The sequence below is a fragment of the Pongo pygmaeus genome, chromosome 2, assembly GCF_028885625.2.
Source record: "Pongo pygmaeus isolate AG05252 chromosome 2, NHGRI_mPonPyg2-v2.0_pri, whole genome shotgun sequence".
Taxonomy (NCBI): domain Eukaryota; kingdom Metazoa; phylum Chordata; class Mammalia; order Primates; family Hominidae; genus Pongo; species Pongo pygmaeus.
The window spans coordinates 202,839,461-202,857,165 of record NC_085930.1 but is presented as its reverse complement, the minus strand read 5'-3'; the positions used below and the strand labels follow the sequence as shown (position 1 = coordinate 202,857,165).

At 40.4% G+C, this 17,705-nt stretch overlaps 1 protein-coding gene across 5 annotated transcripts in view; it reads right to left on the bottom strand.

Moving 5' to 3' along the window:
- Positions 1 to 10,060, bottom strand: part of OPA1 (OPA1 mitochondrial dynamin like GTPase) — a 101,681-nt gene extending 91,621 nt beyond the window's left edge. For 3 of the 5 annotated variants that reach the window (XM_054479924.2, XM_054479923.2, XM_054479925.2), the window contains exon 1: positions 9,763 to 10,060. In XM_054479924.2, the coding sequence (XP_054335899.1) occupies positions 9,763 to 9,794 (32 nt within the window). In that variant the 5' untranslated portion in view covers positions 9,795 to 10,060. The remainder of the gene's footprint in view (positions 1 to 9,762) is intronic. The other 2 variants (XM_054479922.2, XM_063662564.1) reach the window with 2 other exon arrangements.
- Positions 10,061 to 17,705: the final 7,645 nt, after the last annotated feature.

Genomic DNA, 17,705 nt, shown 5'->3' with positions numbered 1-17,705 from the left:
TCACAGAGGGCCCGGATGGCCACCTGGTCCTTCCTGAATCTTTGAAGCTTCCATTATTGAAAGCTCTCCACAGCTCATCATGGAACAGACAAAGTGATCCAAACTATGAAAAAATACTGGTGGGGTGACTATTCTGAAATTGCTAAAATGGTTTATAATCAATGTTTGACTTGTCAAACTCATAATCCCAGAAAAACTTGAGGCAGCATATTTCCACCACCTGATGGACCATTTGAACATTTACAGATGGACTTCATTCAGTTACCACCCTCAACAGGGTATCAGTATGTTCTTGTAATAGTTTGCATGTTTTCTGGTTGGATAAAGGCCTTCCCATGTAGGAAAGCTGATGCTGTGACCATAGCTAAGAAATTATTAGAAAATGTTTTTCCTTTATGGGGGATCCCTCTAAAAATCTCCAGTGATAGAGGAACTCATTTTACTGGGCAAGTTATAAAGCAGTTAAATAAGGTGTTACTGACACAGTGGCATTACCATTGTCCTTATTACCCTCAGTCTTCAGGAAAGCTTGAAAGAACAAATGGCATTTGAAAACTGAAACTGGCCAAGTTAACTGAATCAATTGAGTTGCCTTGGCCAAAGGTACTACCTTTTGGCTTTAATGGCAATCAGATTCACTCCTGGTGGAAAACAGAAATTGACCCCTTACGAAATAGTCACTGGGAGGCCCATGTCCCTAATAATAGCATCTCATGTTTCTCCTGCTCTCTTAAACTCTGATATGACTAAATACTGCAAGGCTTTAATGTATTATGCCAAAGTATACTTCCACCAGGTAAAGGAAGCGTTTTGAGATCCACCAACTGAGGACAATCAAACCCTCCATGGTCTGGAACCTGGAGACTGGGCCTTCTGGAAATGACATCAGAGGAAGATCACTCTTGAACCTCATTGGATGGGACCATACCAAGTCCTTCTCACCACCCACAGTGCAGAGAAGCTTCAGGGCTTTGAACCGTGGGTCCACATCTCACAACTCAAAAGGGCCCCCTCAGACTCCTGGAACTATATACCCATTGGAGACTTTAAGGCAAAGCTGACCAGGGAAATCTCTTCCCAGAAGCAGACAGCATCCTGGTTGCAGACAGCTTTCCCTAGATCACAGATCAAGACTTCTCTACCACCATGAAAGCCTTATGTGTTTTTCTGTTTTACTTATTTTTTGCCCTAATCCCTTCCTTTTCCTTACATGAAAATCCACGGGACCATAATCAGTGGATGGCTTCAGCTCCAGCTTATGCTCTAGCACAAAACCAGGGTAACCGTTGGGTTTGTGGGCTAATGCCAAAAAGTCAGGAAATGATTCCACGGGTGCCAGTGCCCCTCCACGTTTCCCGATGAGTCACCCTGAAACCCCAAGGGAAGAATGGAAAGTTATTCTTGATACTCTAAACATCACTAGTACTTGCTTTCCTACACTCACTAAAAACAACACTCTTTTTCAACTGATAAGTCGATCACACCAAATATAAAAAACCAATCCAAGTGATGCCTACAAAACGTATATTGTGCTTGCAGGCATCACATACTCAAGATTTGGGAATTACTTATGTTAGTACGAGTGATTGCTTGTATAATGTAACCGGATTAAACCCAGTAGGGTCTCTTTTTACTAGATGTGGTTATACACCCTTACAACACACTATAAAGGGGCCACAGAAAAGTAAATTTCCCACTGGATGTTATTCAGGAGCTACACAGATTCATGGTCGAACAAACCTGAATGATCCCTGCTCAAATACAACTAGGTGGCCCCCTTTTCCAACCCCTTAGGGTCTCTATTGGGTCTGTGGAGAATCTGCATATTCTGTTCTGCCTCCTTGGTTGGTTCGGTTCTTGTTATCTGGCCTGGCCTGCTCCTGCCTTTTGAATTGCTTCCCCTGAAAATTCTCATGATAGCCCTTATAATTGGAGGCCAAAATGGTCAATAACTGAAATTAGCACTAGCCTCGAAATAGACGAGGATAAGCTAGTTTCCACCGGAGAAGGATTCCAGTGGGGTTCCTGGGGGCTCACTCTTGGTGGTAGTGAAGTACCATTTGTACGGAATTTAAAGCTAATTTGTATATTGGGAAAATTCTTGGATTTTGTAGCCAATCAGACCTCCCAGGGTTTCAGATGGGTAGAAGCTACTCTCAAAAAGGCACATGACAACATACATATTCAACAAAAACACTTAACGGAAGATCATGCAGTCTTAGATCTTCTTTTTGCTCAAGGTGGAGGCCTATGTTTGGTGTTAAACAAAACTGAATTTTGTACTTATCTCTCCCCTGATTCTGTTACTACAGAAAGCTTAATTTAAAAGGTGGCTGATACTGCTGTTTCCTTAGACACTGCCACCAAGTACAATAAAGAAATCTCTCAAGAGAAATGAACCCATGATATGTTTATAGGAGCAACTAACAGTTGGTTTGCAGGCATCCTAAGTGGTGAATGGCAAGCTTGGGTTTTCCAAGGGTTTCTAATCTTTATATTTCTTCTAGTAGGTTTCCAAGTTATTATGACTTGTATTACCCAAGGTAACAATGAAAATGAGTACTTCTTTAAGTCAAGCTACTTTACAGTGAACTATGATCCTTAATCACTATCACACTTCAAATGAAGACTCTGACCAATTAGACCCTAATACTGCTGTACTGCTTATATTGTCTGAACCTTAACTTGGCTAATTTGGTTCAGTTCATTTCATAAGAACTTTTATTAAGGAGTACACCTTAGCATTTTGATGGTGTCCTCTTGACAGTCATAATAATAGTCCCCTTGGTGCGCTGTATACTCTCAAGTCTTAAATGTTTTGTATGCAGCTATACATTGACAGTTGAATGGTCTTGCTCCAACTGCATCAACAAGAACATAAAGAATCATTTAGCTGGCACAAAGCTGCAACTTGTGAATTCCCTATTAACACCAAAGAAGACGTGTGAGACTCCATACTGAAACTAAAGACGACTTGTGAGTTCCACACTGAGACCAAATATGTCTTTACGATGGTGACAGAGAGTGGTGTCAATGCCTAAAGTTTTGGTCAATCTCTCTAAACTGAGGGGCTGACCAAAAGGGGGGGAATTGTAAAAGCGAACTAAATATGGCCTGAAAAGGACTCCGTACTTTTATATTTGAGTCCTTGTGGACGAACTGTAACCTAGCTCAATAGGCAGACAAAATCGAAAACCTAACTTAGTAGTATGCATCTGTAATAACAGCTGAGTGTTGGCCAATCCCAGCGGCCATACTTCAACCACTCATAGACTGCTGAGTGTTCAAACTGCGTTCAAATAAGGCAAACGCCAAGCTGTAACCAATCTCACTGTTTCTATGTCTCAATTCTGATTCCTGTAGGTCACTTTACCTTTTCTGTCTATAAATTTGTTCTGACCACGAGGCACCCCTGGAGTCTCTCTGAATCTGCGGTGATTCTGGAGACTGTCCAATTTGTGAATCATTTTTTTTCTTTGCTCAATTAAACTCCACCAAATTTAACTTGTCTGAAGTTTTCTTTTAATACTATGTTTTGCCCAAGGTAGAATGATTAGCAAATGGTGGAAAAGAGATTGAAACTAGGGTCAGCCAGACAGTAAATCTCAAATTATTTCCACAAGCGACACTTGTGGGCAGGAGTGTGGGAAGGAGCAGATGCAGCAATACATGTGGCCCCAGATAAGAAGCTAAGGTGACATTTTGGACTCCCTGCCACTTCCTCCAGAGCCACAGGATGATACCACACCTTGCTGTGGTTCAAAACTCTATAGGATGAAGTGTGATGGAGGTTTAATAAATAAAACAAAAAAAGAAACCAAAAAAAAAACCAAAAGAGTACAAAAAAAAAAAAAAAGAATAAAAAAGAGAAAGAAAGGTGCAGAGATGAGGCAATGAAAGGGCAAGAGACCCAAGGAGCTCGCATAGAAGGCTCATAGGAGGAGTAAAACTGGACTGAATATCCAATTGAAGAGTCACTGAATATAAGGCTGAGGCTCAACTTTTTTTCATAGGCAATGGGGAACTACAGAGTTCCTGAGTAGAATAAGACTAATGAAACAGTAATTTAAAGAAAATAGTAAAGATAATGTTAGGTCAAAGTAAATCAGAAGGGGAACAAAAAGGTGATCTTATTTCAGTTACCCAGATGTAAGGGGAAGAGCCTAAAGTTAGGTGGCAGCAAAGAGAAAGGAAAGGGAAAGGCAGATATTCGCCAGACTAGGCACAGGAGGAAGGACAAAGGAAAGTCACCAATCACCACAAGGTTTTATCCAGTGTGACCCATGTTATCACTTATAGAGAGGCACATCAACCAGAGAAAGAGCTCATGGTTCCACAACATTTAGCTCACCCTTCTTTCAATTACATCCTTACACCCATTTAGTCTATTGAGTAAGAAGAACTCTGGTTCCAGTCACATTTCCACTGCTTACTAGCTGCGCAGTTAGGGCAAATTATCAATTTCCTAAAGCCTTAGTTTCTTAATCGGTTAAAATGGCATAATAGCTGTATTAGAGAGTCACCGTCAATAATCAATAATCTGATATTTCTTTCTTCTCCTTACCTATTCACATCCTCCTTATCTATTCATTCATTTACCACCTTAGATTATGCGGTTCATCATTTCAATAACTCTTTTGCAAATATTCTAAACTCCCTTGTCCTCTGACTTTTTTGTTTGACTTGTCCAACAAAATACAAACCCTACATGAGCCTTATTGTTTTTCTCTCTGCCTGTACCCAGGGAAATAAAGCACTACTGGAGAAAATCACACCCAACTGGAAGCACATCTCAATAGGGCCCACAAAACTACTTAACAATCCTACTTCATCTCTCTTAGTAATTCATTCTTCCACTCTCTGCTAGGAGTATTTCTTATTCTCCAAGCTCTTCTAATCTCCCCTTATCTCTCTTGACCTCCCCCAACTCTCAGTAGATGACCTTGCCCTCTACTTCACAGAGAAAGCAAGCTATTAGAATGACACATGTTCAACTTCCTCATATAAAAACTGTTCACCTGCTGTATCTCCACCAATCCTCTTCTCCCTCACGTAAAATTAAGTGATCTTCCTCCCATTAAAGGTGAATCACTGCTTAGAATTCTCTTTCCTCCTGCCCTTTGAGGAATCTAAAGTCAAATCTCTCCTCCTATATTTATTATTTATTTTTGAGACAGGGTATTTATTTATTTTTGAGACAAAGTCTTGCTCTGTTGCCCAACGTGGAGTGCAATGGCATTATCAGGGCCCGCCTATCTGGGCTCAAGTGTGATCCTCCTGCCTCAGCTTCACAAATAGCTGGGACTAGAGGTGTGTGCCAGCATGCCCAGTTAATTTTTTTTTAATTTTAGTAGAGACAAGGTCTTGCTATGTTGCCCAGGCTGGTCTCAAACTCCTGAGCTCAAGCGACCCTCCCTTTCAAAGTGTTGGGATTACAGGTGCGAGCCACTGCACCTGGCTATGTCTCATCTTAAAAGGGAAAAAAAAGTACCCCATTTCCCTGCTCTAGCTATTTTATTAAAATAAAAGCCAAACCATCCTGATTTCCATTTCTTTTTTTTTTTGAAACAGAGTCTTGCTCTGTCGCCCAGGCTGGAGTACAGTGGCTCGATCTCCGCTCACTGCAACCTCCGCCTCCGGGGCTCAAGCGATTCTCCTGCCTCAGCCTCCTGAGTAGCTGGGATTACAGGTGCCTGCCACCACACCCGGCTAATTTTTGTATTTTTAGTACAGACAGGGTTTCACCATGTTGGCCAGGCTGGTCTCGAACTCCTAACCTCAGGTGATCCACCCACCTCGGCATCCCAAAGTGCTGGTATTACAGGCATGAGCCACTGTGCCCGGCCTGATTTCCATTTCTATCACTTCAGTGAAACAGCTCTTACTGAGGGCACCATAGGCTTCCAATGGCCATTTTGCTCAATTCTGGTTTTATCTGACCTCTCAGCAATACCTGACAACATTGACACCTCCTCATTGTTGAAACTTCCTCTTCCCTGGGCAGTCTCTAGTTTTACCTCTATCTCGCTGGCCACTCATTTTCAGTATCCTCAACTACCTTGGAAATGTTGGGAACTCATCAAGGCTTAGACCTAACCTATTTCTCACTCTCCCTAGGCAATCTCATCTACACCCATTTCCTCCATTACCATCCACACCCCCATGTTTCTCAAAATTATGTCTAATACAGTTAAGTTCCCCTTTTTGGTCAGCCCCTCAATTTAGACAGATTGACCAAAACTTTAGGCATTGACACCACTCTCTGTCACCATCATAAAGACTTATTTGGTCTCAGTGTGGAACTCACAAGTCGTCTTTAGTTTCAGTATGGAGTCTCACACGTCTTCTTTGGTGTTAATAGGGAATTCACAAGCTGCAGCCTGTACCAGTTAAATCATTCTTTATGTTCTTGCTGATCCAGTTGGAGCGAGACCATTCAACTGTCAATGTATAGCTGCATATAAAACATTTAAGACTTGAGAGTATACAAAGCGCCAAGGGGACTATTATTGCGACTATTAAGAGGATACCATCAAAATGCTAAGGTGTACTCCTTGTTGTTATTCAAAAACAGCAATCAAAGAACAATAGAAAGTGTACAGAATTAAACATGACTTTAAGAGTTTAATAAATGTTCTTAAAAGTTCATGGAAATGAAAAGTTGCAATGCTCAGTGCTAGGTGCCCTCTAAAAGGAAAAATAAAAATAAAAAAATTAAGTTGCCGCTGAATGCAGTGGCGCACGCCTGTAATCCTGGCATTTTGGGAGGCCAAGGTGAGAGAATTACCTGAGCCCAGGAGTTCGAGGCCAGCCTGGACAACATGCCAAGACCCTGTGTGAAAGAAAAGAAAAGAAAAAGAAAAGAAAAGAAAAAAGAAAAGAAAAGGAAAAGAAAAGAAAAGTTGCAATGGCCAATATTTAAAAAATCAACAGTAAAACCATAAAATGATTTAATGAAATTCCCCAAGACATAAAATGCAAAAAAAAAAAAAGGTGAAAAACATAAAAGGAAAGTTAAGTGATGCAGAGCTGTGGTAACGTGGTATCCAAAGGGAGTGGGAGGATGGGGGCGGAATGCATCCCGTGGGATGAACAAAAGGATCTACTGGGATTCAGGAAGAAAGTACTGAAGCTTCTAGATGCAGTATGTTTTGTATCTTATCCTTTATGTTAGGGTTGACTTACAATGTAAATAATTAGTACAGATACATATATAATTTAAAAATAAAAAAGTGTGCATATATACATAGGGTATATGTATGCTTTTAACAGATGACGAGTACAAATCTTACTTTGGAAATCACGGACATAACAGATCAATCTAAGAGGACCACTATCCCCCTAAGAGATGTCTAGAAAGAAAAAGGACAGGAAAAATGAAAGGAAGATAATAAAAAATAAGAGAAAAAAACTTCTCAGAAATGAAGAAAGATAAAGGGAAAGGCCCACTGAGTGTGCCAAGTCAAATGAGTAGCAAAAGAAAACAAAACCAAACCCACACCTGGTCCAAGCCTTGAGAAATTTAGGATAAAGGATAAAGTCAAGACCCTAACAGGTTCCGTGAAGGGAAAAACAAGATAATCACGAAGACGAAAAAATCAGATTGTCATAAGAATTCTCAGCAGCAACAAACGATTACATTAGAAGAAAATGTAGCAATGCCTTTACAGTTCTAAAGGAAAAGAATTTTGAATATAGACTTCAATATTCAGTCAAAACTAAAAATCAAATATGATGCAAAATAGGTTTCCCCCAGAAATCATCTACTCTCTTGTTCGTTGACCATCACTTTTAATCAATATACCATTTCCTAATATGTAATTCTTTTAAAAATAATTTTACACAATTATTTATTGCACCCAAATGTTAGTATTGATCTTTTCACATGTCCATGAGCATGTATTTATATATGTATGTCCAAAGAAATGCTTATGCTCTCATCTGTTAGGGAGCAGGAATTTAACTGTATTCTTTCACAACATGCAAAGGAACTATAGGAAAAGAAACACTTTAGGGCTTGGGGCTTCTGGCTTCCCACATCTCTACTTCTTTAGGTAGCTAAACTGTGCCATCGCCAGGAGACATTTTTAAGCCATGACTCAATGGCATCCATGGTAACTTTAGAAATAATTTAGCCCAATGATAGCCAATTAAATAAATACCACTTATAAATCAGTTTGTTTTAAAACTCCATCTTTGTAGTTCTTCCTATACGTCTTAATCGCTCCAACAGAGAATGATATCTTCTGCAGTCTTTTCTCTTTTTATTTAAAGAAAATCAGATATGTTTCCTCACTAAATATTGAGAAGTAGAAATGCAAGGGTTGTAAATAACTTACTTTAATACCAAGGGCTGTGAACTTACTCAAAAACTAAAATTCCATGAGATTAAAAATACCTATGCAATAATTCTAATTGACTAACAGTGTTAACTATTGTTATCTCATCTAGTTCTGCATTTTGGACTCCAGTTAACAAACAAATTGGGCTGGGCGCTGTGGCTCAAGGCTGTAATCCCAGCACTTTGGGAAGTCGAGGATGGTGGATCACATGAGGTCAGGAGTTCGAGACCAGCCTGGTCAAAATGGTGAAACCCCCTCTCTACTAAAAATACAAAAATTAGCTAGGCGTGCTGGCGCGTGCCTGTAATTCCAGCTACTCCGGAGGCGGAGACAGGAGAATTGCTTGAACCTGGGAGGCGGAGGTTGCAGTGAGCCGAGATGGCGCCACTGCACTCCAGCCTGGACGACAGAGCAAGACTCCGTCTCAAAACAAAACAAAAACAAACTAACAAATGCATTCCATTCCTTATAAACACGATAAATTATCTACACCACTTAAAAAGGTCTGGAAAAAATTCAAAACAAGTGCTTAGAAGTTGATTCAGGAAAACCACGTTTTTCCAATTTTGCTTGATGCATATTACTTCCTATCAAATGCCTGCAACAATGAGCTAAACTTGAAAGTATCTAATGATACTAGAACAAAATTTCCTATAAAATCCAATTTAATCTCATTACAATGCATATAGTAACGCACAGAAATGAAAAGATTTCTATGATTTTCTATTTAGAATTAAACCACCCCAGGGCAACGATGATTGAGATAGAAAGGTGGTGCCACGTTCACCACCTTGCATCAGAAAGTAAAGTCTCTCTCCCTAAACACAGAAAAAAGCTGCTATTGAAAGGGCATCTCGAATCACCATCTCTGACACCGTATGCGTCATTGCTCTAGTTCTGACTCCTATCAGCGGGCTAGGGAAAGAGACGGACGCCCCTTTACCCGATAGAAGAGCCCAGGTACCTGAAGATGCAAGGTACACATGGCGTGGAGATGGAAGAAAAAGACACCGAGAGTTAGAAGAAATGTGGAGAGAGGTGACTCATGGACAGAGTCAAACCTGGCAGGGAGAGGACAGACAAAAAGGCAAAAAAGGCAACCAGAGACAGACAGAACGCTGAAGACACAAGGGTGTAAAGGGCAGAGACAAAAGGACAATAGAGACGGGCCAAGATTGAGAGGCGTCCAGAATTTTCGGGTTGGGTAGGGCTAGAGAAAAGGGCCAGTATTGAAGCCGGCTCCGAACGTAAGCCCAGCCATGGCTCCTGTCATTCTGGGTCCTCAAGAACATCTGGGAATTCTCCAGCTGCCCTCGGCCTGGCCTGAGAATCATCTGCACATTTTTGGAGATGGAGCTAAGACAGCCCCACTCTCAAGAGGCCCCAGAATTAACGGGGCCAGATTAGAGCCTGCACTTACCAGGCCACAGCGGCCCGACGTAGTCGCCACATCCCGCCGGCGGGGAGGTCACGCAGGCGCCGAGATGGCCACGCGGGAGCCCCCGTGTGAGCCCCAGCCCGGCTCCCGGTCCAGGAATGACCCAGGAAGAGGCCCTCAGCAGCAAGGGCACAGAGCCGCGGCCGAGGCCTTCCCAATGGCGCATGGACTTCCGCAAGAGCCTGACAGGCACCCGTACTCAGTCCGTCACGGAAACAACCACTTCACCCTTTCTAGGCGGGCAGCACGAACGGTCCGCGGATGACCAGCGCATGCGCACAGTGCATCGGGCACGGACTGGCGCAATCCATCGCCTCTCACGGGGCCCCGCCCTCTTGCTTCCGATTTGGAATTCGGAATTAGCCTTGCAGGTTAGAGATTTGGCCAGGGGAGGGAGCGAGAGTTGGGCGGGGACGGGAAGGGCTAAAGGCGTGGAATGAGAATTGATGAATGCTCACCGGGAGCCATGAATTTATTAAGAGTTGGATATTGAGGGAGCACCAAGGAAACTAGAGAGTGCAAGGTGAAATACAGTAATAGAGTACTACAAACTAATGCTTGCACATTTGCCTACCTTCTTTCTTGGGCATCTTTGTTTGAAAGCACTTTCACATCCTTAGGGCAATCATGGGAGATGAGAAGCAGGAGGAAGAGTCATGGATAGGCTAAGTCCCTTAGAATCTCTGAGGATCAGATGGGAAAGGGACTTAAATCAGTTAGGCCAGTAACGGGTTTGGAATAAGCTTGTGTGGTTTATAAAAGGCGTCAAAATGATTTGTTCATTAACTGTTTCTTCCGGATTTTAAGCCCACCAGTTTGTTGAAATGGTCCTCGTCAAGACCTCCACCAGCTCCCTATTGTCTGTGGCCAGTGAGCCTGCCACAGCATTCAGCTCAGATGCCTAGTGCTGAGCACTCCTTCAACTACTTTTTCTCTTGGCTCTCTGGACATCACATTCTCCTTTTTCCCCGGAACTGCTGCTCCCAGGCTTCTTTGATGGCTCCCCTCTCAAATTTCTCAATGTTGGACAGGCCCGGATCTCAGCCATCTTGAGCTCCTCTCCTCCATCACTTTAAATACTCCTTTCCCCTTCCAACACAAACCTTTTATGTTTCGTAAGGAAACTAGGGCCCATAAAAGGCATGTGGGCTGTGAACGGTTATGAAGCCAATTTTTAGGGACTAAAATAAAAGGGTCCTGTGCATCCTCTTTACTTCAGGGACCTTTCACCTCCTCCCCACTACCCGCCCCCCACCCATGCCACACACATACACAAATACACGGAGCATAAAGACAATTCCTTTTCCCTTAATTGTCAGAGTCATAAGTCTGGACCCATGCACTCACAATACTACCAAGTGTAGACCTAGCCATTGATAGTAAACTTCCCAAATGCAGGACTCTTGGAATTTTCTTTATTTATTGTGGTGACTGTTTCAATGGCAGATCCAGAGAGCAACTTGCTGTACCAACCTGTGCAAACTGTAGATCTTCCTGGGATTGTAGGGTTGTACAAAAAGTGTCTTTGTAATCATTACTTCCTTGTTATTTTAGAAAATAAAATAAGAGAAACCAAGAGACTTTAACAACAACAACAAAAAAGAAAAATTAGGGATAAAAGACTTTAACCATAAAAAAAGGAGAAACTAACCACCATCACCATTTATATATGGTTATCATATGTTTTATGAAGCCCTTGTTTTGCAGTTCTACTTCTAGGCATTTATCCTGTGGAATCATTCCCACGTATGCAAAGATGTATGCATGATGATGTTTATTTCTGCACTGTGTGAAATAGGAAAAGATTGGAATCAGTATAAATGTCCATGTATAGGAACTAGACACATAAATTACATCCGTACTAGCCATGGAAACCTATGCTTTAGGTCTGTATGTCCTGATAAGGAATGATCTCCCATATATACATAGTATTGCCGTGAAAAAAGGGCAAACTGTTGTATAATAATAAACTGCCACCATTGGACCAAATTCAGCCCACAGACCTGTTTTGTTTGGCTTGGACAGTGTTGGCCTATCCAGTGTTTTAAAAATAACACTACATTTGGGCTGGGCACGGCGGCTCATGCCTGTAATCCCAACACTTTGGGAGGCCGAGGAAGGCAGATCACGAGGTCAGGAGTTTGAGACCAGCCTGGCCAATATGGTGAAACCCTGTCTCTACTAAAAATAAAAAAATTAGCCAGCTACTCGGAGGCTGAGGCAGAAAAATCACTTGAACCCAGAAGGCAGAGGTTGCAGTGAGCTGAGATCGTGCCACTGCACTCCAGCCTGAGCGACAGAGCGAGACTCCGTCTCAAAAACAAACAAACAAAAAAACCCTACATTTGTTGCTAAATAAAAATCAACAAATTTCACATTTAAAAAAATCATATAAAAATATCAGGATGCCCAACAACATCAACCTTCAATTCTTATATACAAAAAATGTCTTGGAACCAGGAGCCAAGTAGTAGTTTTATCCTTCAGGCACTCATGTCATCTCTGGTAGTTCACACTCCATCTTTCTGAAATTGAACACATCAATTACTGTTTATCATGAAGCTTGTGCTTCTACTTTTCTTAGTAAAAATTAAGAGGAAAAACAACTACTACTTATATTGAAACTGCCTTGGCAAAATTATGACAAGAGGAACCTGACATAGTTGACTCCATCTTGCTTCTGACCTCCAAGCTGTCCTTGGTCATTCCTGGACTTAAGCCAAATGAACTTTGGGGAGGAATGTAGTTTATAGTTTAACTTGAAAGAAAAGATTATAATAGTCCCTTCTTAAAGCTAACTACCTCGTTGCTCAGGGACCAAAAACCACCTTTGTAAGAAAGGCCAAGAGAATAGGATCATGAGAGGGGCCTGAACTGTGCTAAGATGTAGGTATGGTTTCTATAGTCCCTTACTGCTCAGAAATCAATGTGGCCAGAGGTCACAAGATTTATGACTTCCCCAATTGCTCCTATAGATAACATCATTATTATAGAATCTAAGACTTTTTTTGCGATATCTTTTGGACTCAACCCATCGAGAATTATGACTCATGACTCAAGTGATCCTGTGGCCCCACCCAGAGGTGGACTCAGCACACAAGGAATGTTTTCCTATTATTTCATCCCCAACCAATCAGCAGCACCCATTCCCTACCCCTTGCCCACTAAATTGTCCATAAAAACCTCTAACCTCAGAGCCTTCAGAAAGATTGATTTGAGTGACAACTCCAGTTCTCCTGCATATAGGCTGGCCTTGAATCAGTTAAACTCTTTTTCTACTGCAATGCCATGGTCTCAGTGAAATGATTTTGTCTGTGCAGTGAGCAGGAAGAACCTGTTGGATGATTACAATATCAAAAGTGAGAGAAAATGAAGGACTGAGAGGGTCAGCCATTTCCAGAACAATGAGAAAGAGCTTTTTTTTTTTTTTTTTTGGCAAAAGAACACAAGTATGCAAGTAAAATTATATGATGTTGAAAGAATACAATTTAATATGACATTATACAACAGACGCACTTGCATTACTCATTTATGTTACATGCCTAACCCACGAAAATATTTGAGTTGATAAACCCTAGTGAAGGGCAGAGTCAAGGAAGGACTTGGAGATAGTGGGTCATGAGTGGGAGGGAGGCTTACATTTATTGTAAACCCTTTTATACTCTGAACTTGTGTATGAATTACCTGTAAAAACATGTTAAAAATATTTTTCTGATCCAGAAGTCATGAGATAATTTTACTACTTTAAACTAAATTTTCCAGTTCAGCTAGGAATTGAGCAATTCACCAGGTAAAACTCAAAATATTTACCTTAACAGGAAAAGGGGCCCTTTCAGAATTATCCAATGAATCAGAAATTTTCAGAAAGGAAGGTAATGAGAGATGTTAATGGAAATGGAAATGTTTAAAATTGATTTCATAAGTTTTATATGTAAATTTTTACATAAACGCTTTTGCAAAGTTGTTCCTGGGAGATCTCCAAGTTCCTTAACACTGTACTCTTTGTGGTTTCCTGGAGAAGCCAACAATTAGCTGAAGTCACACACGTTTGCACCATCATCATTATCAAACTCTCCCCAGCCCTCAGAAAAGCATGTTATAATCCTTATTAACAAACATTTACAGTCACTTCCTATGAACCCTAGTCGAGGATATAAATACATACATACATATATATATTTGGTTTTTGTTTGTTTGTTTTTTTGAGACAGAGTCTCGCTTTGTCGCCCAGGCTGGAGCGCAGTGGCACAATCTCGGCTCACTGTAACTTCCACCTCCCAGGTTCAAGTGATTCTCCTGCCTCAGTCTCCTGAGTAGTTGGGATTACAGGTGCATGCCACCACACCTGGCTAAGTTTTTGTATTTTAGTAGAGACGGGGTTTCACCATTTTGGCCAGGCTGGTTTCAAACTCCTGACCTCAAGTAACCCGCCTGCCTCAGCCTTCCAAAGTGCTAGGATTACAGGCATCAGCCACCGTGCCCGTCCTGAGGATATATTTTTTTAAAAAGAATAAACCACAGTTCCTACCCTCAACTAACCACGGTTTGGTTAGGAAGACAGACATACATAAAAGGTAAACGTTAATGTGAGGTAGTACAAGCTGAGGACCAAGTAAATGGGTAGCAACAGTTACTACCCACAGAGGCAGACTATAGTGTCATAAAGTGGGCTCAAAAAAGATAATCCTGGAGAAACATAAAAGGATGAATTTGTAAAGAGGGAAACTGAGGGTCAGGAAGACTGGTTAGGGGGCTGTTGAGAAAGTCAAGTGTGAGGGCCCTTAACCAAAGCCTGGCAATGGGAAGAAGTGAGAGATTCTTTGAAAGGATACTTCGGAGTATTTAAAACAATGAAAAGCTAAATGAAGAAATTAGGAAGAGGAATCAAAAGATAATGGGGTTCAAGCCAAAGTCAATGGACATTATTAGTGACAGTCACAAATATAGAAAAGCTGATCACAAGGGGATGACAATGCTGGCTTTGGAATGATGATTGGTGCTGAAGTGTGAATGGGTTATTCAGGTGGCAGTTAGAAATCAAGCTTTGGAGTTCCACAGGGAGATGAGGCTTGCAATACAGATTTGAGAGTTGTCTTTATAAAGGTGAAGCTTTGGGTCACATTAACCTTTGTGAAACTGTGCAAGAACTTGAAATTGTTTCTTAATGATTAAATCCACATTATTTTATAATGTTTGTTTATTTATTTATTTTGAGACAGCATCTTGCTCTGTTTCCCAGGCTAGAGTGCAGTGGTGTGATCATGGCTCACTGCAGCCTCGAACTCGTGGGCTCAAGTGGTCTGCCCTTTTCAGCCTCCTAAGTAGATGGGACTGCAGACGTATGTCACCATGCCTGGCTAATTTTTTAATATATATATATATTTTTTCAGACACTGGGTCTCCTACGTTGCCCAGACTGGTCTTGAACTCCTGGGCTCCAGAGATCCTCTTGCCTCCGCCTCCCAAACTGCTAGGATTATGGATTTAAGCCATATTTTTGGGATTATGGCATAAGCCATAACTTTTATAATTTTTATACTTTTTGTATATTATGGCTTATATTTTTAAGACTAAATATATTAGATTCAGTGCAATAATGCAAGAACAAGAAATGTAAGGCATAACATTTTCAGCTGATGTGACTGATTACATAGAAAATCCTAAGAAATTAATAAAAAGCAAACACCAGAAGTAGTGAATTAAGGAGGGCCTCAGAGTACAAACCCAATGTAAGCAAATTGTGTTTCTATATACTTGCAAAAACACCTGTGCAGATATCAGATCTTAATCCTTGGAACTTGTGAATGTTACCTTACTTGGAAAAAGGGTCTTTGCAGATGTGATTAAGTGAAGGATATTGAAATGGGGAGATTATACTAGATTATCTAGGTAGGCCCTAAATGCCATCCAATATATTCTTATGAGAGGGAGATTTTCACACACATATTCAGAGCAGAAGGCAATGTGAAGACAGAGGCAGAGTTTGGAGTGATGCAGGCGTAAGCCAAGGAATGCTGGTAGCCACCAGAAGATGGAATAAGCAAACAAGGACTTCTCCTTTAGAGCCTCCAGCAGGAATGCAGCCTTGCTAGCACCTTGGTTTTAGCCCAGTGATACAGATTAAAGACTTCTGATCTTCAGATTGTGAAAAGAATACATTTCTGTGGTTTTTAACCCACCCAGTTTGAGGTCACTTGTTACAGCAGCCATTGGAAACTAATATCACCTGGAAATTAAATGAAAAAAATGTCATTCACAATAGCATTAAAAAACCATAATATAATTAGCCATAAATTTACCAAAGATGTGCAAAACCTCAACACAGAAAACCACAAAACATTGCTGAAAGAAATTGAAGACTGTAATAAATGGAGAGATATACTGTGTTCATGGAATAGAAGACTCAGTATTTTTAAGATATCAATTTCCCCCAAATTAGTCTATATACTCAATCCATTTACAACACAATCCCAGCAGACACTTATTATAGAAATTAACAAAATATTCTAAAATTTGTATAGAAATGCAAAGAGCTCAGATTGATGCCAGAGCATGTATAAACCTACCCTACTTCAATGCTTATCATAAAACAATTGTTATCAAGACTATATGGCATTGGCATAAGGCCAAATAGATAAATGGACCAGAATAAAGGGTTCAGAAATAGGTCTCTATTTCTGCAGTTAATTGGCTTTTGACAAAATCACCAACCCAATTCAACAGTGAAAGAAGCCTTTTTAATGAATGGTGCTGGAACAACTGGATATCCCTATAGAAAATGTATACTATACACATACTACACACAAAATTTAGTATAAATTTATACCATACACTAAATTAGTAAGCATGCACAAAAATTGTATAAACTGGGACATAGCCCTAAATGTACAAGTAAAAACTATGAAGCTTATTGAAGAAAATACAGTATCATTGCAAAGAGGAATAGGCAAGGATTTCTTATGTCACAGAAGGTAACACCATAAAATTTAAAAAAAATCATTAATTGGACTTTATCAAACTAAAATACTCCTGCTCACCAAATAACACCAATGATAAGACAAATAGGCAAATCTCAAATTGGAAGAAAATATTTTTAGAACGTATATCTGACAAAGGATTTATATTCAGGATATATAGGAAATTCTTATAATTCAGTACTAAGATGAACAATCCATTTAAAAATGGGCAAAAATGCAGACATTGCACAAAGGAAGATATATGTGTGTGTGTATATGTGTGTGTGTATGTGTGTGTGTGTGTATGTGTGCGTGTATGTGTATGTGTGTGGGGGTGTGTGTGTGTATGTGTGTATACATATACAGATATATATATATATTTTATATATATATTTGGCCAAAGAACACAAAGTGCTCAATGTTATTAGTCATCAGAGAAATGAAAATTTTGTCGAGGATGTGGGGCAACCAGAACTGTCAATAACTGATGGTAGGAATGTAAAATGGCACAACCACTTTGGAAATATATTTGGCATTTTCTTATAAAGTTAAATATACACCTCCCCTTTGGTCCAACCATTCCACTTGCAGGGATTTATCTAGGAGAAGTAAAAACATGTGTTCATGGAAAGTCTTGTACAAACATATTCATAGCGACTTTTTCATGGTAATTGAAAACTGGAGCCAAATGAAATGTGCAGCAGTGAGAAAATGAAAGGAAATGTACACAATGAAATAACAACAAACAGAATGACTTGCTGATACATGTACAACACGAATGAATCTAACAGACGCGCTGAACTCAAAAAAGAATGTACCATATAAACATTTAGGGGTGTCCAATTTTTTGGCTTCCCTGGGCCACATTGGAAGAAGAATTGTCTTGCCACACATAAAATAAACTAATGATAGCTGATGAGCTAAAAAAAAAAAATTGCAAAAAACCCACAAACAAACCTGATAATGTTT